Source organism: Eptesicus fuscus, chromosome 16 (genome assembly GCF_027574615.1).
Source record: "Eptesicus fuscus isolate TK198812 chromosome 16, DD_ASM_mEF_20220401, whole genome shotgun sequence".
NCBI lineage: Eukaryota > Metazoa > Chordata > Mammalia > Chiroptera > Vespertilionidae > Eptesicus > Eptesicus fuscus.
Genome location: NC_072488.1, coordinates 60,086,706 through 60,108,356, shown reverse-complemented (window position 1 = coordinate 60,108,356; position 21,651 = coordinate 60,086,706). Strand labels below are relative to the sequence as shown.

The 21,651-nt window shown below is 44.6% G+C and overlaps 1 protein-coding gene across 3 annotated transcripts in view; it reads right to left on the bottom strand.

Annotated features, from left to right (window-relative positions):
• VWA3B (von Willebrand factor A domain containing 3B) overlaps window positions 1-21,651 on the bottom strand; it is a 147,088-nt gene that overhangs the window by 24,138 nt on the left and 101,299 nt on the right. For all 3 annotated transcript variants that reach the window (XM_054728301.1, XM_028132663.2, XM_028132662.2), the window contains exons 17-22: window positions 20,431-20,547; window positions 18,745-18,832; window positions 18,510-18,666; window positions 8,023-8,141; window positions 5,092-5,142; window positions 1,522-1,726 (exon numbers count right to left, since the gene is read on the bottom strand). In XM_054728301.1, coding sequence (XP_054584276.1) covers window positions 1,522-1,726; window positions 5,092-5,142; window positions 8,023-8,141; window positions 18,510-18,666; window positions 18,745-18,832; window positions 20,431-20,547 — 737 coding nt within the window. The remainder of the gene's footprint in view (window positions 1-1,521; window positions 1,727-5,091; window positions 5,143-8,022; window positions 8,142-18,509; window positions 18,667-18,744; window positions 18,833-20,430; window positions 20,548-21,651) is intronic.

Below are 21,651 nucleotides of genomic sequence, written 5' to 3'. Positions count from 1 at the left end.
ATGAGTGGATAAAGAAGTTGTAGTATATTTACACCATGGGATACTATGAAGCAGTAAAAAAGAAGGATCTCTTACCCTTTGAGACAGCATGGAGGGACCCGGAGAGTATCATGATAAATGAAATAAGCCAGTCAGAGAAAGACAAGTATCACACAATCTCACTCATATGTGGAATCTAATGAACAAAATAAACTGATGAACAAAATAGATACAGAGACATAGAAGCATAGAACAGACTGTGGACTCTCAGAGGGAAGGCGGGGGAGGTTGGGTGTGTGGGAAGAGATAAACCCAAACTTGTATGCATATATGCATAACCCATGGACACAGACAATAGGGTGGTGAAGGCTTGGGGTGGGGGTAGGGGTGGGCTAGAAGGGGTGAATGGGGGGAAAAGGGGGTCATTTGTAATACTTTCAACAGTAATTTTTTTTAATTAAAAAATAAAAACAAAGAAAAAAACTCAACAAAAAAGTTCTGGTGAGGATGTGGAGAAAAGGGAACCCTCGTGCACTGCTGGTGGGAATGCAGACTGGTGCAGCCACTGTGGGAAACAGTGTTGAATTTCCTCAAAAAATTAAAAATGGAACTACTACTTGAACCTGAAATCCTACTAATGGGAATATATCTTAAGAATCCTGAAACACCAGTCAAAAAGAATATATGCACCCCTATGTTTATAGCAGTGTTGTTTACAATAGCCAAGATCTGGAAACAGCCCAAGTTGCATTGATAGATGAGTGGATAAAAAAGCTGTGGCACATTTACACAATGGAAATACTACGTGGCAATAAAAAACAAGGAACTCTTATGTTTTGCAACAGCCTGTATGGACCTGGAGATTATTACATTAAGCGAAACAAGCCAGTCAGAGAAAGACAAATACCATATGATCTCACTTATTTGTGGAATCTAATGAACAAAATAGAACTAGAGGCATGTATACATGGAACAGACTGACAGATGTCAGAGGAGGATGGTGGGATGGATGGGATGGAAAAAGGTGAAGAGAATAGCCAAAGAACATATATGCATAGCTCATGGACACAGACAGCAATGTGGTGAGGGCCAGAGGGAGGGGAGGGTGGGGTCTGGATAGAGGTGGACACAGGGGCATCTGTAATAGTGTCAACAATAAAAACAAAAGATTAAATAAATAAACAACAAAAACTAAAATTTAGAGTGACAGAGTAATTGGCCAAGATCACACTGGGATTAGGGGCAGATCTGAATTTGGACCTTGCTCTGACTTACAGCAAATCCAGGCTTTTAATCATGACATTATACTTCTGCTTAGTTTTACTTTGCAGTTAAAAGATGTACTGTTTTAAAAATAAGGCCACAGTAAAATCAAATAGCATTTAATTCCTGCTGAAAGAAGTCCTTGGACCTTCACTGGGTTGGCGCTAAATCTCTCAGCAATCAGTGTGGTGGGTGGGAGAGAGACGGCAGGCCAGCACAGGGATGGCAGTGACTGGCCGGGAGGGAGGGAGGCCACACAGACACCTCCACGGTACCCACCTCGGCAGGTGCCCTGCTCACACTGTCCTCCTTCATGGCGGCCTCCTGCAGCTCCATGGCCTGCTGGATGTACATCTTCCCAGCTAGGATTTCATTCTCCAGCATCGACAGCTCTTTCAGTGAAATGGGCCAATTCAGCCGTTCTAACGCCTCATTTAAAGCTGCCTTGTTTTCCAAGTATCGCATTGGTTTGTTTGCATCTAGCCTAAGAAAGAAAAAGGAAGAACAACAGAACAAAGAAAGTGACCATAATAGGAAAAATATGGAAAGATGGTTTTTAGTAAACTCTCTCCCGAGTAACATCCGTCAGAGCCGGTGTTGGGTGTCAGTTAACAGAATCACAGCCACACCCTCTTGGTAGCTTGCCCAAGTTAAACATAACCATCTCTGTAAGGTATGGTCCGCACTCTTCCTCATGACCTAATTTGATTATCTGATTTTAAAGAAGTTTGACACATATGACTTTTTTTTCAACAATTTCCTTTTGGCATATTTAGAACCCATTTCTTCCTCCCTAGGCCTAACATTTGGCAGAACCAAAAATGTGCTTCAAAGAAAGTTCACACAACTGTCCCTTAGCAGTGACTCTGGAAAACAAAAGAGAAAAAAAAAATAAACAAAACCCACTGTCTGCCTCAGTGCGGTAATTCTTCTACTTGCTCATTTTAGCCATATCGCTCTCCTCCTTGGAAGCCTAAACATGCCTCAACTTCCCCGGTTCGGGGTTTGGGTGCACAGGGAACAGAAGCTGGACTTTCTATGAGCTGATGAACAGGTGGTGGGATGGCCCAGGTCCTGGAGTCCACTACTAGGGAGTCGCACACGGCGGAAGGAGAGAGAGGGAGTGGGGTGGGGAGAGAGCTCATTTCATCACTGTCATTCTCTGACTGCTGAGCGTGTCGCCTCCTTAGATGCAGGGTGTTGCAGGAAGAGTGCAAACCCAGCACAACCACAGGACTCAATCCACAAACAAACTTGTCTCCAGATGACAGCAAAAATTCCTCAGTGGATAGAGCGTCGGCCTGCGGGCTCAAGGGTCCCGGGTTCGATTCGGTCAAGGGCATGTACGTTGGTTGCGGCCACATCCCCAGTGGGGAGTGTGCAGGAGGCAGCTGATCGAGTTTCTCTCTCATCGATGTTTCTGCTCTCTATCCCTCTCCCTTCCTCTCTGTAAAAAATCGATAAAATATTAAAAAAAAAAAATCTAACTTGGAGAATGTGGAATAAGAAACCCCAGGCCTTTGTTTCTCCACAGAGATACTGACTTATCAACAATATATGGACCAAATCGCCTTCCAGAGAATTCCAGAAACCACTTAGAGCTTCAGCACGCCACAAACCCAAGAAGAGCAGGCACTGAAGTGGGTAGGAAAGTTTATTGCATTTTGCCTGGCCTAGCCCTCCCTCTCCCCAGGCACAATGCACCACAATTGAGAGAAAAACTTCTTCCTTGGGAGGGAAAGAGAAAGGGGAATATGCCCCCAACGCTCTGGCTCGTTGGGGTCTGCCAGAGGGACTGGTTTCTGTCTGTCTGGCTCACATGCTGACGGGAAGGGCTGTTCACTTGGATCCCGGGTGAGGGGCAGCGGAGAACAAAGGCAAGTCCATGGCTGTCAGAGCTCCAGAGATCCTGTCGCACCAACCCCAGACACGAGGGAAGGGCGAGATCGTGGCTCCTGAAAAGAAACAGGGGCAACCCCCTGGGAAATGACACCCACAGGCCTGGAGAAGACACATCCCCAGGGAAGAGTTGAGAGGTTCCTGGGATCTCCAGCCTGGATGGCTGCTCAAGGTCTTCCCTCTAAGAAGACAGTTTACTGGTATAATGACTGGGAGAGGCATCTGTTCCTTTCAAATGCTCTAAACTCAGCTAAAGATGCTAAGGCATACAAAGAAATGGAGAAAGATGGCCCCATCAAAGGAACCCCTTTAAACGGCCAGCATTATCTCAGTGCCAACACCAGGCAAAGAAACTAAAGAAAGGAAAGCTACAAGGAATATAGGGGTAAAGAGCCTCAACACAACGGCAGCAGACCAAATCAGACAGAGCATTAAAGACACTATGACCCAAGTGGGATTTAACCCAAGCACGCAAGGTGGTTCAACCTGAGGCAATCAGTTGATTTAATGCACCACAGCCCATCAACAGAACAAGGGGAAAACCCACACAATCACCTCAGTAGATGTAGGAAAAGCATTTTACAAAATCCAACAAATACCCCTTATGATAAAAACAATGAGCAAACGAGGAGTAGAAGGGAACTTCCTTATATGGTAAAGGGCATTTATGAAAAACTCGGAACACCCCACTCAGTGGTGAGAGATTGAAAGCATTCCCCTGTGATCAGGAACAAGACAAGGTGCCCCCTTCACCACTGGCATTCATTCAACCAGGTACAGGGAGTCGTATCCAGATAACTAGACAAGAAGAAAAACAAAAGGCCTACAAATTGGAAAGAAGTAAAACTATCTCTATTTCAGATGGAGACAACCTCACTCCATATATAAAAATTCACTCATCAATGACCTCAGTGTAAGAGCTAAAACCAGAAAAGTATTAGAAGAGATTGCAGGGGTAAATATTCATGACCTTATATTTGGCAATGGATTGAATTCTTAGGTTTGACACCACAAGTATAAGAAAAAGTAGATAAATCAATATCACAAATATTAAAAACTTCTGGGGAGAAAAGGGAAATTATCAAGAATGTTAAAATATTGACCTGATAAAAGTTGAACATCCAGAACTCTTCCAATCAACAATAAGAGGACGAACAATTCAGTTTAAAAATGGCTGAAGGACTTGGATAGATATTCCGCTGAGGATACACATATGGCCACATGAAAGATGCTCACATTACTGGTCCTGAAGGAAGTGGAAATGAAAACTACAGTGGCATCACTTCACACCCATTAGGATGGCTTCCGTTTAAAGAAAAGAAGGAAAATAAGCAAGGATTGTGGGAGAACAAGAACCTCACATGTTGCTGGGGGAATGTAAAATGGGGCAGCTGCTGTGGCAAACAATTTGGTGGCTCCTCAAAAGTTAAACATAGAATTGCCCTGTGACCCAGCAAACCACTCTTAGTCATGCTCTCAAGAGAAATGAAAACCTATGTCCACACCGAGGCTTCTGCGTGAATGTACAGTGCAGCATTGCTCACGGTGGGAACAACACCCATCGGCAGATACACAAACACAATGGATCATCACTCTGCAATAAACAGGAATAAAGTACTGCATACGCTACAACTTGGATGAACCTTGAAAATATTGTTTTTACATTAAGTAAAGGATGCCAGACACAGAAAATCACACAATGTATGATTTCTTTCATATGATATATCCAGAATAGGCAAGTTTAGAGAGAGGGGGGAGGGGAAGGATTACTTAATGGGTACAAGAAATTTTTCTGAGGTGATAGGATAGTTTTGAAACTAGAGGGAGGCAGTAGTTTGTACAACATTTTGAATAATTTAAATACCATTGAATTGTTCACTTAAAAAAGTTAGTTGTAGGTTATGTAAATGACACCAATTTTTTTTTTTTTAAAGTGAGGAACTGGCTTACTTTTCTTTTTCCTCTTGAGATAATGCTCGCCAAACAATTTTGTTCAAGCGCCTGTTTAAAAAACAATTGAAAACAATTAGCACCAATGCCTCGTTTCATAGCAAAAGGCTGAGCCCAGGCTCTGAAGGGCAGCGCAGGGAGAGCGCAGGCCGGTTTCCATCACCGCTGGCCCACGCTCCTCGCTCCGCGCCGGTCAGAAGCCCCACAGCAAGGAGGGGCAGATCCCAGCTCAGCCAGGGCAGACCAGGCCGAGGAGAGGCAGCAACAAGCTGGGCCTCATGATCTCTGCATGAAGACACGCTGTTCTTCTTCCAAAGTAAACACATAAGTATGGCGTTAATTTGCTTCTTTAGACTTTCTTCTGCCTCGATTCTCTGAGCAAAGGAGGTTACCGGGGTGACCCAGAACAGGAGCGGGTCACACTGTAGGACCTCATTTTCCAAAGGAAGCCTCTGGGAGGGCGGACTAACGAGGGCCTTGCTCGCCCCCACAGCTAGATGGCGATGCTGAGACTAAACCTCATCACTGAGCAGTTTGCAGAGATGCTTGTCACCCCAAGAAGAAAGGAGGAAGTTGGAGCCTGATGGTTTCTGTAGGTGGGCGGGCTCCTTCTCATCACTAACCAGGGATGCTTCTTGCAGGGCTCCTGCCAGGCCTGTGCCGATGCTCCGTCGGTACCCACCAGGCTTCCTGCAGGGCAGGGCACAGAGCGCTGGCCCAGGGTGTGAGCGGGTATCCGTGAAAAAACGGCTTCAGTAAATGAGGTGGGAGAACACTGTCACTCTCCACGAGGCATTCTTCTAACCCCTGGCCCAGCATCAGTCACCAGGGCTCTGAGAACAGATTTGGGGGGTTTATCCTGCCCTGCTCTCCTGTCACAGAAAGGGGGCTGGCGTGGGGTGCACAGACCTGGAGCCAGACCACCTGGGCCAGACTCAGGCAGCTTCTCTTCCTGGACTTGGGGAGAAGCTGTTCTGTGGAATGGGGACCCTGACAGTGGCCTCCTCGTGTTACTGCGAGGACTCAGCAGGGTCGTGTATGTCTGACATGCATAGATGCTCGGTAAGCGACAGAAAGAGTCAGGGAGTAGGAAGTAAGCCAGCTTGGTGCTCCTTATCACTTGAAGGTTTGGTTTCTTTGGGGTCTATTTGAAAATTGGATTTCATTAACCATGAGGTTTATGTAACAAGGATCAGGGCTTCTGAGACTTAAAAATGATTCATAGGTCAGCCAAAGGACTTGTATGCATGCATGTTAGCATGACCAATGGACATAGACACTGGGGTGGTGGGGGCTTGCCCTCGGGGGTGGGAATGGCTTGGGGGGGGTCAATCGGAGAAAAAGGAGACATATAAAAAAATGATTCATAGGATGCATTTTGGGTGTGTGTGTGTGTGTGTGTGTGTGTGTGTGTGTGTGCGCGCGCGCACGCACACTTTTCTAGAGGAAAAAAAAAACTTACTTAAAAATCTTCCTAAATCTAAACCTTGACAGCGGAGGCAGTGTACTAAGGAGGCTGGGCGTGTGGACCAGGGCTGAGAGCTAACGGGTTCGGGTTCAAATCTCAGGTCTCCACCGGCTGCTGTGTGAGCCTGTGTGATGTGACTTTTTGAAACTCTATTTTCTTATCAATGAAACAAGGATAACAGCACCCCCCTTGTGCTGAGAGAACTGAGATGTATGTCCAGGGGTGGGCAAACGTAGGTTCTAGTTGTTCGAAATGGAAAAGGACATGCAGATTGTGATTATTACAGTAGCTTCGTCCACTCAAAAGGTGGTCACAATGGGACCGTGCACTTACTTTTGCCCACGCCTGCCTGCGACCAGGAATAACCCCGTGCTCATGGCCTCCCGGTTCTGGAGAGGGGCGAGCCACGCTTGGCAGGCCGAAAAACCATTGGCTTAGTGAATGTGTGTCCAATTACTTAGCACGTCTCATTCTAATTCCATCCTTTAGAAAAACATGTTCATCACCTCTGTTATTCCCCTACTTTCCATCTTCACTAAATAGTGTAAAGCACACGGCTGAAAGTGGGTGGGTGTGAGCTGAGGACAACTGAGAGTGTGGATCCCAGCTCCACGGACGGGGCGGGACGGAGACCCTGGGAAGTCCCTTCGCACGAGGGATGCGGGTGGTCCCTATGGGATGCCCGAGGGCACGGGACACTGGGCATCTCTGCGCTGGTCCAGCCCCTTGACTCAGGGATGCTACTGCCCAGTTTTCCTCTTCCGTTGTATGGGAAGAGTGAAATCCACTGGGGAGCGACTTTCACTCGCTTTCCATATCTCTGCTCCACAAACCACTTATAACAAGGGCGGCTCATTTGCAAAGCAGCCTGTCCTAATGACATTTCAGAAGTCCAGGCGGCAGCCGATCATTTTGGAGACTGTAAGTAGAGGTTACTAACATGGTCCCCAGGCCAGCTTACAACTGGTGTTTCTCCCGTGGATCTGAGGGCTGCAACCTTGACCTTAGACTAAAAAAATCGGCAGAGTAATCACCCCAGAACCCAGGTGGTCCTGGCAATCTCCATGCAGAGCTAGTACTCAGACACACAAAGCCACCATTGCTGCTTCCATTCTTAAAATATTGAAACAGAAGGGCTCCCACACACAGGCACTAAGTGTGACCACAATAGCTAGTTTATGCCACCATATCGGCAAAGGGCTGTGAGCTTCCCCTGTGCCTGCTTATGGGAAGTGATGTCTGGCTTACTTGTGGTGGGAACACCTTAGAAATACCATTTTTGGGTGAGGTATTCAACACAGTGCCATACCCAGGGGTATCTGTGTTTGCTGCTGCTGAATTGGATATTCCTCGCGGACGAGTTTTAAACAGCTGCTCCAGATGAGAAATCTAAGCTAAAACAGGAGAAAAAAGCCAAAACAAACAAATCCCACAGCCGTGCGCGAGAGCCAGAAAACACTCACTTTTCATAGGACTTGATTGCCTGCTCCACCTTTTGCTTGTAGATGTTGAGCTTGACTCCTTGGGGGTTAATTAATGTCATCTTGTTCGTGTCGCTGCACACGTGTGCCAGAGGGAATACCTACACAGCAACGCACAGGAAAGCGTCATTGGATAAGCTGACATGTTCTTTCAAAGGTGGCGCCACATGGCTACACAGCATGTTTTCCTGACTCCAAGGTCAATATAATTGTAGCAAATTATAACATATAGAAAGTAGTTAAGAAAAAAATCAGATATCGTTGCTAATCTTTTTTTCTTCTGAAAACTTGATCTTTATAAAATAACCACCACATAAAAAGGAAACAGAACTGTTTGGGGAACTGTTGTCAGAACCAGTGTTATCTTCATGAACTCTGTCCAATCGATGCACAGTGAGAAACAGGATCTCATTGTTGCTACTTGTAAATTACTATTCGGGTTATACATCTTTTTCATATATTTAATTTAATTTTCTTTTGAGAATATCGATGCTAGTTAATATCTTTTGACCACTTTCCTTATCAGTTTATGGGTTTCTTTTCTTTTTTTAAATTGACTTCAGAGAAGAAGGGAGAGGGAGAGAGAGAGAGAGAGAGAGAGAGACAATCAATGATGAGAGAGAATCACTGACTGGCTGCCTCCTGCACACCCCACACTGGGGATGTGCCTGCAACCCGGGCATGTGCCCTGACCAGAATCGAACCTGGGACCCTTCAGTCCACAGGCTGACACTCTATCCACTGAGCCAAACTAGCCAGGGTTATATACTGAATGGCCAGATTATTATGATCTCTGAATGCATAATAATCTGGCCACTCAGTGTATATCCTATATAATAAAAGGCTAATATGCTAATTGTCCCATCAACCAGGATTTCGACCAGCAGTCAGGCCGGCCAACTGCCCATGTCTCCTCCCCCTGGCCAGGCTGGCCGGACTCCACCCATGCACGAATTCATGCACTGGGCCTCTAATATATACATATATATATACTGAGTCGCCAGATTATTATGCGTTCAGAGATCATAGTAATCTGGCCACTCAGTGTACATGTCAGATGGAACTGCGTTCTGTGAGAGCCCAGAGCCCCAGGCTCCGCTCTGGGCTCTGTCTGTCTGCACCTGCTGCTACCCTCAGGGCTGGATGCCTCTGCCTGCATCTCAGTACCTGTATATTACACACTTAGCTCTTCCTAGCAGTGTAAGCTCCTCCGGAGCAGGGACTGTGTTTTAGTCACGACTGTATTCCTATCACCTAGCACAGTGCCTGGCACATAGTGTGCCCTCAACAAATATTTATTGATCAATAAATATATGTTCACAAAAAGGCATATTCCATATTTTAATATTTAAACAACAAAGAAAAAGTCTAACAGGATAATATTAAGCAATATCATTTCAAAATTGTATCTGCTTCCAACCACACGGAGCATATAGACATCTTGGAAATGTGAGGAATTGTTTTTAAAAAGAAATTTTTACTTTTAATCAATCAAGACAATATAGATCATGCTTTTATGTACCCCCTTGCCTCCAAAGTCACACAAAAATAGTACTGTTGTTGTTATAGTTTAAAATAAAATACACAGAAAGGAGAAAGAATAGATGCAGGGTGGACATTTTTCTAGAGATGAAATTGGACAGAGCTGTGAGCAGATGAGCAGGGCTGAATCCGCAGGCTTGCTGGCTCCCCCTAGAGAGGCAGGTGGGTGATGAGTGCTCCTTGAAGGACAGGGCCCAAGCGGGCTCAGTGCCTGAAGCAGCACTGGTCTCAGGCTCTCCCAACCCTGAAAGAAGGCCAGGCTGGGAAGAAGGCTCTGAATCTCTAACCCACCCTCTGGTTCTATATTCCAGGGTCACCATGGAGCTAGAGCGCTAAACGCCAATGAGGCGGCTCAAGGGATGGACTGAGGCAAGTGCAAAAAGGAGGAGAAAGAGTAAAAAACAGATTAAAAACTCTTGTTAAAATGAGCCAGCATAATTCCAAAACACACACACACACACACACACACACACACACCCCACAACTGATAGCTGAGCAAATCATCAGAATGTCAATTCACTTAAGAAACTAACTTATGAGCCATCTAACAATGACTTTGTATTAATTATGATTTAAATGAATTATGACTAGATTGTTCAAAAATGTAAAAGTCATATAAAAGTACAAAAACATACAGAGGACCATAAAAAGAAATGAATGGGAAAAACAACAATATTTTAAATAATAAAAGAAATCTCTCTTGGAAAAAACAGTATTGAAATTGAAAATGAAATATATTAATCTTGTTAAAACATCAAGACCAAAACCAACAAGAAAATAGACAAAAATTCAGAAAACTGACGAGAAAATCATTAAGTTATGAGGCCGCATAGTCAAGCCTCGCTACTTGTCAGACACATGAATCCCGCGTGTGGCTTCTAACAGTCTCTGTCAAAGGCAGGAGCCAGAACAGTGGGTCAACTGGCCTTTGGGAACAAAATGAAACTTAAGAGGGGAAAAATCTTTCAAAATAGAGCTACATATTACTTAAATTTCCCGGGGGGGGGGGGGGCGGCAAGGAGGGAGGGCGGAGACAATCTCAACAAAAGACCCTTACATTTCAATCACCTCTGGGGATAAAACACCTTTACAAGTCTCTGAACAGCCCTCCAAGTTTGCCAACTTATGTGGCTTAGTCACAAGTCAACTCCACAAAATGCATAGCCACGCCACCCCGTCACCATTTTCAGCGTGCCCCTCCCTTCACGCACTGAAGAAAGCCGGCAGGTCAGGTTCTACTTCCCTCTTTTGTGGACTTGGGCCGCAGGCCTGGCATGGCCATAGTGTGCTCCAGTGTGGAAGCAGCTCAGGTCTGTGCGGGGCTGGCTCGTGCACATGCAGACTGAGGGAAAGACAGAGTCATACTCCACACCTTCAATCTGTGGTCTTAGTTTTTACAACATGGTGGTCACGTGAAGGTCCCAGGGCATATTCTCTTTATGATGTCAAATGTAGTGTGACTATGAGGTCACAGGGACTGGGAGGGCAGCTCGTGGCCGCCGGCTGCTGCCAGGAAGCCACGGGGAGGGGAGGCGGTCAGGGAAGAGCCTGCCAGCTCTACCTGAAAGGGATAAACCCTGCTCACACCTCCTTTGAAATGGTGCACTTCTTACCCCTTATAATGCAAATAAGCATAACCAACTGGTGAGACCCTTCTAGACAATATTCAAAAACCATAGGGAGCCTCATGGTATAGCCTACTCAGTTCTCTGAGGTTCATCTGTAACCTCACCACATTGATATAATACTCACACTTCGTCTGCCAAGATTTTAACCAGAGGGAGGAAGTGAAGGAGGGAGACAGACACTGACCATAAAGGCAGAAGAAATTTCTAGAATTCATGGATAGCCGATCTGGGCTGATTCTGTTAGAACTTTTCCCACTGTTGGACCAGAGATACCTTAAAGCGGTGGTTCTCAACCTTCCTAATGCCGCAACCCTTTAATACAGTTCCTCATGTTGTGGTGACCCCCCAACCATAAAATTATTTTTGTTGCTACTTCATAACTGTAATTTTGCTACTGTTAATGAATCGTAATGTAAATATCTGTGTTTTCTGATGGTCTTAGGCAACCCACAGGTTGAGAACTGCTAGCAGGTTCACCTAAGACCATCAGAAAACACAGATATTTACATTATGAAATGAGCCAGCATAATTCCAACACACACACACACACACACACACACACACACACACACACACACACACACCACAACTGATAGCTGAGCAAATCATCAGAATGTCAATTCACTTAAGAAACTAACTTATGAGCCATCTAACAATGACTTTGTATTAATTATGATTTAAATGAATTATGACTAGATTGTTCAAAAATGTAAAAGTCATATAAAAGTACAAAAACATACAGAGGACCATAAAAAGAAACCATAAAATGACAGTTATGAAGTAGCAACGAAAATAATTTTATGGTTGGGTGTCACCACAACATGAGGAACTGTATTAAAGGGTTGCGGCATTAGGAAGGTTGAGGACCACTGCCTTAAAGGAACCACTGTACTTGAGCATAGTTTTATCAATAATGATAATAGTTTATGCTTTACTCTCTGCCAAGCGATAGGCACTCTGCATATTTTCTTACTCAAGCCCTGTATCAATATATTCATACATGCAGCTCTTGTTATATGGCCTGCCTCACCACTAAACTCTAGTTCTTTATTCCTTTTAAACATGCTAGTTTCTAGTACTAACCATTTGTTGAACATATGAAAGAATAAAATTATGTATAAATTAAAATAATGGCCAAGGCTCAAAAATTTTAAAGTTCATCTATATTGTAAAGCATAATTAAGTTTGGATGCCACCAAATTTGAATCCTTGGTAACTGAAGTAAGAGATGAGTGTAACTTTGCTATTTTTAAAGAGGTGTTTGCTAAGTATAGGTGAACAAAGTTTTAAGAAAGGTATTTAGCTTACATAAGAAAACTATTCTTGAACAATAAAGGAATAGAAAATGAAAATTAAAATACCATTTCATGTAGCAATTGGAAAAGTTCTTAAATGTTAGTGTTCTACATGATAGCAGAGATATAGGAAAAGAGGCATTCTTAAAATTCCAAGTAAACAGCCCTATACTTGGGGTAATAGTTAAATAAATTGTAGTAACTCATATTATTGAATATTAGTGCAACAATTAAAATCATCCAAAAATGGTCATTACAAGGAAATACATTCATAACATATGCTAAATAAAGAAAGCAGAATACAGCCTGGCTGGTGTTGCTCAGTGGTTATACTATTGGCCTGCACACTGAAGGGTTGTGGATACAATTGCCGGTCAAGGGCATGTACCTGGGTTGCAGGTTCGATCCCTGGCCCTGGTTGGGGTGAGTGGGGGAGGCAATCAATGTGCCTTTCTCTCTCTCTCTCTCTCTCTCTCTCTCTCTCTCTCTCTCTCTCTCTATCTCTCTCTCTCTCTCTCTTTTCCTCTCCCTCCCTCCTTTCACTCTGTCTAAAAATCAATGGAAAAATATCCTTGGGTGAGAATTAACAACAACAAAAAGCAGAATGCAGAACTGTGCACACAGCTATTGGTTGCTAAAGTAGTGCAGACAGAATTTTACCTGACAACATTCTGTGTTTATAAGCAATCCCACAATCCCCCTTTTGAAATGAGAAAATATCATGAAACTGGTATTTAAATATTTATTGTTCAACCCTGACTGAATTCACCAACCACTTTTTTTTTTCCCAATAAAATCAGCTCTTCCAATAAGTATCCATACCTTGCTGCCAGCTTGGCCAAGAAAGGTCTGACTGGACATGTGCAATGAAAATGCAAAAGCTGTGCATATCCTGATGGATAACTCTAAGTACAAATAGATACTTCAGCTGTACAAACTGTCACGTGCTGAAGCCTAGGTTTGCTTTCGAACTGCAACACCTCCAGTCTCCAAAGAGCAAAATGAAGGCAGGGCCACAAAATTAACTGGCAAAGCAGTGTGCCAATAAGATCATTCATAAACCCTGAAAATAGGCTATTTACTTCAGTGTAGGTTACAGTATAGATGACATCTTACTTTTTTATCTTTACCAAAGGATGTGTTTAATTATTTTTAGAGAGAGGAAGATGAGGGGAGGGAGAGAGAGAGAGAGAGAGAGAGAGAGAGAGAGAGAGAGAGAAGGAAATGTGGATCGATAGGTTGTCTCCCACTTCATCTTGACCAGGGATCGAACCTGAAACCTTTTGGTGTACGGTATGGCGTGCCAACCAACTAGCCACTTGACCAGGCACACCTTACATGTTTAAATCTAAACTTTTAGAATATAATAGACTGGGTTTTTCTATTTAAATTTTAATTTTAAAATAAATAAATAAAATGGTGTAGAAGATACACATTTGTTGGCCTGGAACAATGTTCACAGTAGAGTCTATTGGATAGACTACTGAGTAAAAATGAGGGTACAAAACAGTATATTTAGTTTGACTTCATTTTGGTAAAACAAAAACAAAGAACAAAGGATTTACACACAGGGAAAAGGTATAGCCAGCTAACCACCAATGATTCACCTGTGGTGGAATTATAACTATTGTTTCTTTTTCATTTAACTATATTTTCTATTTTTTTTACACAGTGATATATATATAGCGCTTGCAATAACTGCTTTTGAATTTTTAATTAAAGAAGCTTTTCTGTCAATAGAAGTTTCTGTTGAATGCTACTATATTTGAAAGTAACAAAATGCCAGGTCTGTCACGCATCCCCAGCCTCTTTGCTCCTAACATTCTTCATCAGCTAAATGCTGCAAGGAATGGCCACCTCGCTAGGTTGCTCTCTAAGTTTTAAAAGAACTACTTTGCTGATATCAAGTGTTTCACTCAGAACCTAGTGTGAGGACTCCTCTCATACTGGATCAGAGACCTGCCGTGGCCGTCAGGAGTAAATGAGACGGGGTGCCAGCCAGGGCTCTCTGACCACAAGGCTCTCTGCTGGACCCAGATTAGGGCAAAGCAAGAAGGCTTGATGGGATGCTGTTAAAGACATGATGATGATGATGTTGATGATGACAACGATGATGAAGATTTAGACTTTCCAGTGATACAGACTAATGTTTCCAAATTATTTTGGTTTTATTATTTTCAAAGCGATTGGCAATAAGGAGCTTCAAATTCTAGATTCATCAAATAACTAAAACAGCTTTATTCCGTATATGGCTTGACAATGAATGATTCTTTTTGAAAGAGGTAAGATAAAATTATCTGGTCCATTGCAGACTTAAACTGCCAGTTAGCATTTTGAAATGGAGAGTTGCTAGGGTAACCTCTCTGCTCAATATTTTATCTCCAAGGTGATAGATTTGATGCTGGTCCAGGAAACACTGAAAACCAAAACAGCATTGTGTTCCAGAAGAAGAAAGAGCCCACACACCAGTCATGAATGAAACACAGAGTGGGGGACAAAGCCAAACATTGCTTTACAATTCCACCCAGATGGACGTGGCAGTGCACCGAACACAGGAGTAAGAGTCAATTAAAATTCTCAACGAAGTGGGTTAAGGTTCATGTTTTCTTTTCGGCTCCATTCTAGCTTTTGCCTACTTTTTCATGAAATGGTATGTCCAAGTCTCAAAAAGCTATACATCCCACTAAGTGGAAATAATTTTAGATTATAGTTTTCCTATTTTGCCATTGACAGCCAGGGTCTCTTACAGTCAGAGGAAATATTAAGGAATAAGAGATGTAAGTGTGCTTTACGGGTGAAATTGGAATTCATTACAGTACATTTCCATCATCATCATGACTCTTGCTCTTACTGTCAATAATAAAGGACAGTAAGCACGCTGGCAGTGTGTTACCTACCCCAGGTTTGTGATGAGGACGTACAATGCCACCCAAAGCACCAAGCACAAGTCCCCTGGAAGATGCACTTGAAAAGCTTGGTCCTCTCACCGTGGCTTTGCTTTCTAGAGTCAGAAGACTCGAATGCTCTCCTGAGGACCAGGACCTTCACTACTCTTTCTCCCAATTTTTCCCTCTTAAATTTCCCTCTTGGCATTTCCCCTCAGCTCCATGTGGTTTGGTCCTGTCCCCTGTGTTACCACCTGAGTCACAGCCACCTTGCCTTCTCACTGCCCCTCACCTTCCCAGCCTTGGACCCCTCCAACTCTTGTCCAAATGGCAGTCAGAGCCCAAATTTGGTCTTTTCTCTCCTCTGTAAAGAGCCTTCAGTTTCCCACAGAATGACATTCAAAGTCCTTAACTCCGTCAAGACCTTCCTTCCCAGCTTTAGCACCTTCCTGCAGCAACACTTAGCTTCCTCTGGAGTGAGAACTTTCCTGACCCTTCGCCTTCCCTGTGTGCTCCCCACTGCCTAGGACACTGCTCCTCACCTCTGCACCTTCTTAACTTCTTTCCCCCAGGCCCAGACTCGGGCTGAGCAAATGCCCCAGGTCTGAACTCCCAGGCCACATCGGAGCATTTCTCTGACACCTGAAACTGGTGAGGGGACCCTCCTGGATCTTCAACCTATACTTCCCAGAGGTCACAAGAACTAGAACTTCTCATTTTAGTTGCTATTTCCTCAACTGTGTGTCGGATATGTTACCAATATTTTTCTGAGAACTGCCTTAATTTTATTTATATGGTTTTATACAAAATAACATTTTTATTTATTCAATCCATAAACATGCCTTTCATGGTTTTTTCTTTTATTTTATTCTCATGTTTTTCTACCTTATCATGTTTGTTTTTAGAGAAACTTACTTTTGATGTATCTCAGCTTATTGAGAGGCTTAGAAGGAGACATGATAAGCATAAGAAAATTCTATTTCCAGGGGGAGTTCACTAAATATACTCTACTCCAAATAAAACTCAAGAATTTAATAAAATAAATCCACAGCATATGAGAAGTTGTCACCAAACTTGCTAGAAGAAAGCTTCACATGGTAAGTTGATACCTGACGTATCAGGTAGCGTTCGCTGCAGGTATAAATAGAATCTCCCAGTCACAAGCTGACAGGCACAGGACCACTCACTTAAGCAAAGCCATCAGGAACCCAGCCTAAGTGATCACACACACAACCTCTGCAGCAAGAGCCACTGGTCACGCCACCCAGGCTGATGTGGAAGTCCATGAGCATAATTTCTAAAATGTGACTAATAGAAAAACTCACCAATTCATCCACTTCTTCCAGATACACCAAAGCTCAGCTATTGCAAGAACAATTAGATAAAGCTCTTTTTAAAAGAAGCTTTCCTGCCTTTGATTTCTTTTTCAACTTTTTATTATGGAAAATTTCAAATATGTAAAAAAAGAAGACAGAACAGTAGAATGAGGCCCCACCATTCAGTAGTCTTATAATCCTATCTAATAAAGAGGTAATATGCTAATTGACCCTCACACCATCGAAAAGATGGTGGCGCCCACAGCCAATAAGGAGGGAATATGCTAATTACTGCCCCATCCTCAAAGATGGCAGCACCCACAGCCAATAAGGAGGGAATATGCTAATTACTGCCCCACCCTCAAAGATGGCAGCACCCACAGCCAATAAGGAGGGAATATGCTCATTACTGCCCCACCCTCAAAGATGGCAGCACCCACAGCCAATAAGGAGGGAATATGCTAATTGATTGCCCCACCCTCAAAGATGGCAGCACCCATAGCCAATAGGGAGGGAATATGCTAATTGACTGCCAAGCCCTCAAAATGGTGGCGCCCACAGCCACAAGATGGCAGTGCCCAGTCCCCTCAGCCACGTCAGGGCAGCAGGCATGCAGCAAGGCCAGGCCTGCCCCCAGGCAGGCCCGACCACTCCGTGCGCCTGCCTCCAGAGTCCCCCAGTCCCCTTAGCCTCCCAGCCACCCAGGGCCAGCCTGAGGCACAGGCAAGCCTCAGACAGGGGCTGCCCAGCCAATGCCCAAGGAGCAGGTAAGCCTCAGATGGCAGCTGCCCAGTCGCCCAGGGCTGCCTGAGGCTCAGGTAACCAGGGCCGGCTGAGGCTAGTGCTGCCTGCAGTGGTAGCAGCAGAGGTGTGATGGGGCATCGCCATCCCCTGATCACCAGGTCGCCTCCTGCTCCTGAGGGCTCCTGGATTGTGAGAGGGGACCTCCCCTCCAGTGCATGAATTTTCATGCAGCGGGGCTCTAGTCCAAATATAACAATTATCACTTATGGCCAATGTGTTGCTTTACCTACTCCTCCCCTCCCCACACTGTTCCCACCATACAGATCATTTTGAAGCTAATCCCAAACCCCTTTCAGTGTGAGAAAGGTTTTCAGGATATCCTTTTCATTTAATGATTGTAAGGCCTGGCATGTTCCTATTTAAATCAGTAGTTGCTGTTACATTGAAGCCTGGAGTTCAAGCCTTATGTTCTCTGGTCTTTTGTGTTCCCCATCCCTGTGCACTCTGGCTGCTCCACTGGGTCTGTTCTTGCTGAGGGCAAGGACTTCTCACCACACAAGTCATTGGGAACTCTTCACACTTACTTGGCTTCCTCCACATGTAACCCCACCACATACCTTCTTACTGGAAGCTCTTAGCTCTTTCTCTCCTTCTGCGACATGAATCACTGTCACTCATCACTCTCTTAGGGCTCTTTTGTTCTGGCTAACTCTCCATCCATCTGTCTCCCTCCCTCCCTCCCTCCTTCCCTCCCTCCCCCCTCCCTCCTTCTTTCTCTCTTTTTCCTTCAGAGACTTTGATGTTGCACACAGGAAGAGAAGGTGAGCAACAGAAGAACCTCGTCTCTCACAAGCAGAGAACCCTGAACTGCCAACTAACAAAGGCCAGTTCTTTCTTAACTTAACAGCAAACATGCTTCTTACCTCCTGTATAAAGAACTCCTTTTCAGTGGGTAAAGTGCACTTCTGTTACAACTGTACAAGACATTGAAGTGGGCGGCTTTTCATTTAAGCATGAAATGAAAACGATGTCGAGGAGAGACACAGGAAATCAGTTTACCTCATCAAAGACCTTGGAAGTCACATGCTTGCCCAGGATGGGAATGTAGGTGGGGCTGTGCGGGACGGCTGTCACCGACAAGGCGTCCATGATGGTGAGTTTCCTGGCAACCAAGCCATGGGTCTTGAGCCAGTTTTCTGAAGCTAAACCTGAAAAACTGAGAACACTTGACTGTGACATTTTAAAACTTACAATAAAAACAGAACAAAACTGCCCCCGTAAAATTAAAACTCACTCTTGGTCATAAACGAAGCTTCCTTCAAGAGCCGGTCTTTCTAATGATATGTCGTCTAGATACTCGTTCGTCAGCAGGATGCTCAGTTCTGTGGACAGGGAAATGGCGGCTGGACAATGTCCTCACACACTGGGTTTACAGCAAAATGCAAAAGGGGCACACACGTCTCTGAGTTCAGCTGTGACTGAGGGCCAAGAAACGGACCTCTCTTCAGAGAACACTGTCCCTCAGAGTGGTTCTCAGGCAACTCTCACCTGCGGTTGACACTGAGGCCCAATGCCCAGGTGAGTACCGCGCTGTCACTGTTTTACCCACCTCACCCCCGGGCCACGGAGATGTCCCTCCAGGGAAAACCGAGACATACACATGCTCTCACTTTCTAGAGAACACATTTTTACAGTGTTGAATAAGAATACCACTCACCACTGGTGGTTTAATGTGGCCCTCATTAGGCTTCCCCCAAAGTACACAGGGGAGCTTTGATGGACATTTTAGTCGGTAACAGTTTGTTTTGTGGTTCCTCAGCTCCATGTAGGGAAACTAAATCCTTATTAGGTCCTGCTTAGTTGTAGGGTCAATTGCTCACATTGGTATTTGGGGTTTTAATGTACACCCTTACATAAACTTGGATTTATTCATGAAAAGGAATATTAGCTCATCAAATCAGCAGCATTTAGACGAAGTGGGATTTGGGAGTGAGCTAGTTAAAAGCCTAACGTATCATATCCTAATCAGATGATGAGCCCTTTAAGGATGGTGCCTGGCGCAGACTGAGGAGATATGCCAGGTGAGCTGAAACGAGGGGAAAGACAAAGCCTCCATCAGCCTGAGGAGCGCAAGGTTCCATTAAGCTGTGACCCAGCACCAACAGGTGTGAATGTCACCCAGGTGCAACCCACTACCCAGGGGACTCTGGATTGTGTGTGTGTGTGTGTACCTAGGATTTATTATTTATCAACTATTTGAAATATAGGGAAAAGTACTACAGTAATTAAACTTTTAGAAATTTACTATTTTAACAATAATGACTTTATCAATAGTAATAAAAACTGAGTTTAAAAGCTATATTTTCCTCATGTTTAGACCAGAGAGGAGTTTACTGGATGGTGCCACCTGTGACAGAAGGGAAGAAAATAAACCACCCGTGGCCCTGGCCGGGTAGCTCAGTTGGCTAGAGCGTCATCCCTATACACCAAGGTTGTGGGTTCGATCCCCAATCCGGGCACATGCAAGAATCAACCAATAAATGCATAAATAAGTGAAACAGTAAATCAATGTTTTGCATAAATGAATGGAACAACAAATCAACGTCTCTCTCTAAAAATCAATCAACCAATAAAATATTAGTGATTTCAAAAATAAACAAACAAACAAACCGACTGTGAAGTCTTAGACGCTCAGATTCCAACCCTGCGGTGGCAGGAGCGTGGCCACGGGCACCGTAGCTGCACAGGCCCCATGCGTACTGAACACCCAGGCACAGTAAGCAAGTCTCACCCTAAGAAAACCCAGTTCACAGAAGCAGGAAGACTTGATTTACAAGAGAGTCCTCTGAATAGAAAGCAATCTGGACCCACTTAGAAAGTATGTGCCTGCCCGCTAAGTATCTACATGCCCAGCTCGCAGGAGCCGAGCCTGGGCAAAGGGAGCCGCCTGGCTTGCTGACGGAGACCCTCTCTGCCTTGCCTCTGTCACCGGGAGGCTTCCAGCTGCTGGGAGTGGGAAGGTCGTCCGTCTTCTTGCTGCAAGCTGAGCTCTTGAGGGTGCACATCTGGCTTCTGAGCAGGCTGGTTTTGGTCGATTCTGCAGGTATGACAGGGAGAGGGGTTAAAGGAGTGTGGGATGGAAAGAGATACTTCTTTAGATGCAACTATTTCCTTGGATCCTTAAAAAGAGCATGCAGCCCTAACCGGTTTGGCTCAGTGGATAGAGCGTCAGCCTGCAGACTGAAAGGTCCCAGGTTCCATTCCGGTCAAGGGCATGTGCCTTGGTTGCGGGCACATCCCCAGTAGGAGGTGTGCAGGAGGCAGCTGATTGATGTTTCTCTCTCATTGATGTTTCTAACTCTCTATCCCTCTCCCTTCCTCTCTGTAAAAAATCAATAAAATATATTTTTTAAAAAACCACACAGAATGCAGCCTCAGTTTCCCAATCTCAGAGCATGGCTCTGCCAGCAACTGAATGCTGTGGTACTGGCTTGCTCCACTCATCTTAGTTCAAGCTCTGACCCTTTTGGAGAGAACTCTGCTTCCAAGGTCATCCAGTTGTTGGCAGATTCACTTCCTTGCGGTTGCAGGACTGAGGTCCCTGCTTCCTCGCTGGCTGTCAGCCAGAGGCCGCGCTCTGCTCCTCACTAGTAAGACACCGCATTTCTACTCCGGTGGCCCCCCATCTCCAAGCCGCCACGGCACACTGGGTTCCCCTCGTGCTTCGTCTCTGACTTTCCATTCCGCCACCAGCTGGAAAACGCCTCTGCTTCTAAGTAAGTACCTGCCACCCCCCTAGACCCTGTCTCCAGGTCGACATGACGTGATCATGGGAGTGATGACTCAGAGCCACAGGTGGCAGGGGTCAGAGGGGACGTCTTTGGGAGGCTGCTTTAGAAGCTCTGTCTCCCACAGTTGCTGTCCACACCTTTATATTATTGTCTACCTTCTGTTGGCTCCCTTCAACTTTAGCACGTGGACACTTACCAAATATTGATATTTAATCTGTGTGCGTTAGAGGATAATGAGCCTATACCAAGATACCTTGAGTTTTCACATGTGATTTCTTAAACTACACCAATTGTGAATGTGTCTGTACTTCACAATTTAGAGGCACAAGTACCAAGGCTTTATGTAGTATTCATGAATGAAATGTGTTCTTATTTTCAACAAGAAGGGACTTACCATCTCCCATAAGAAA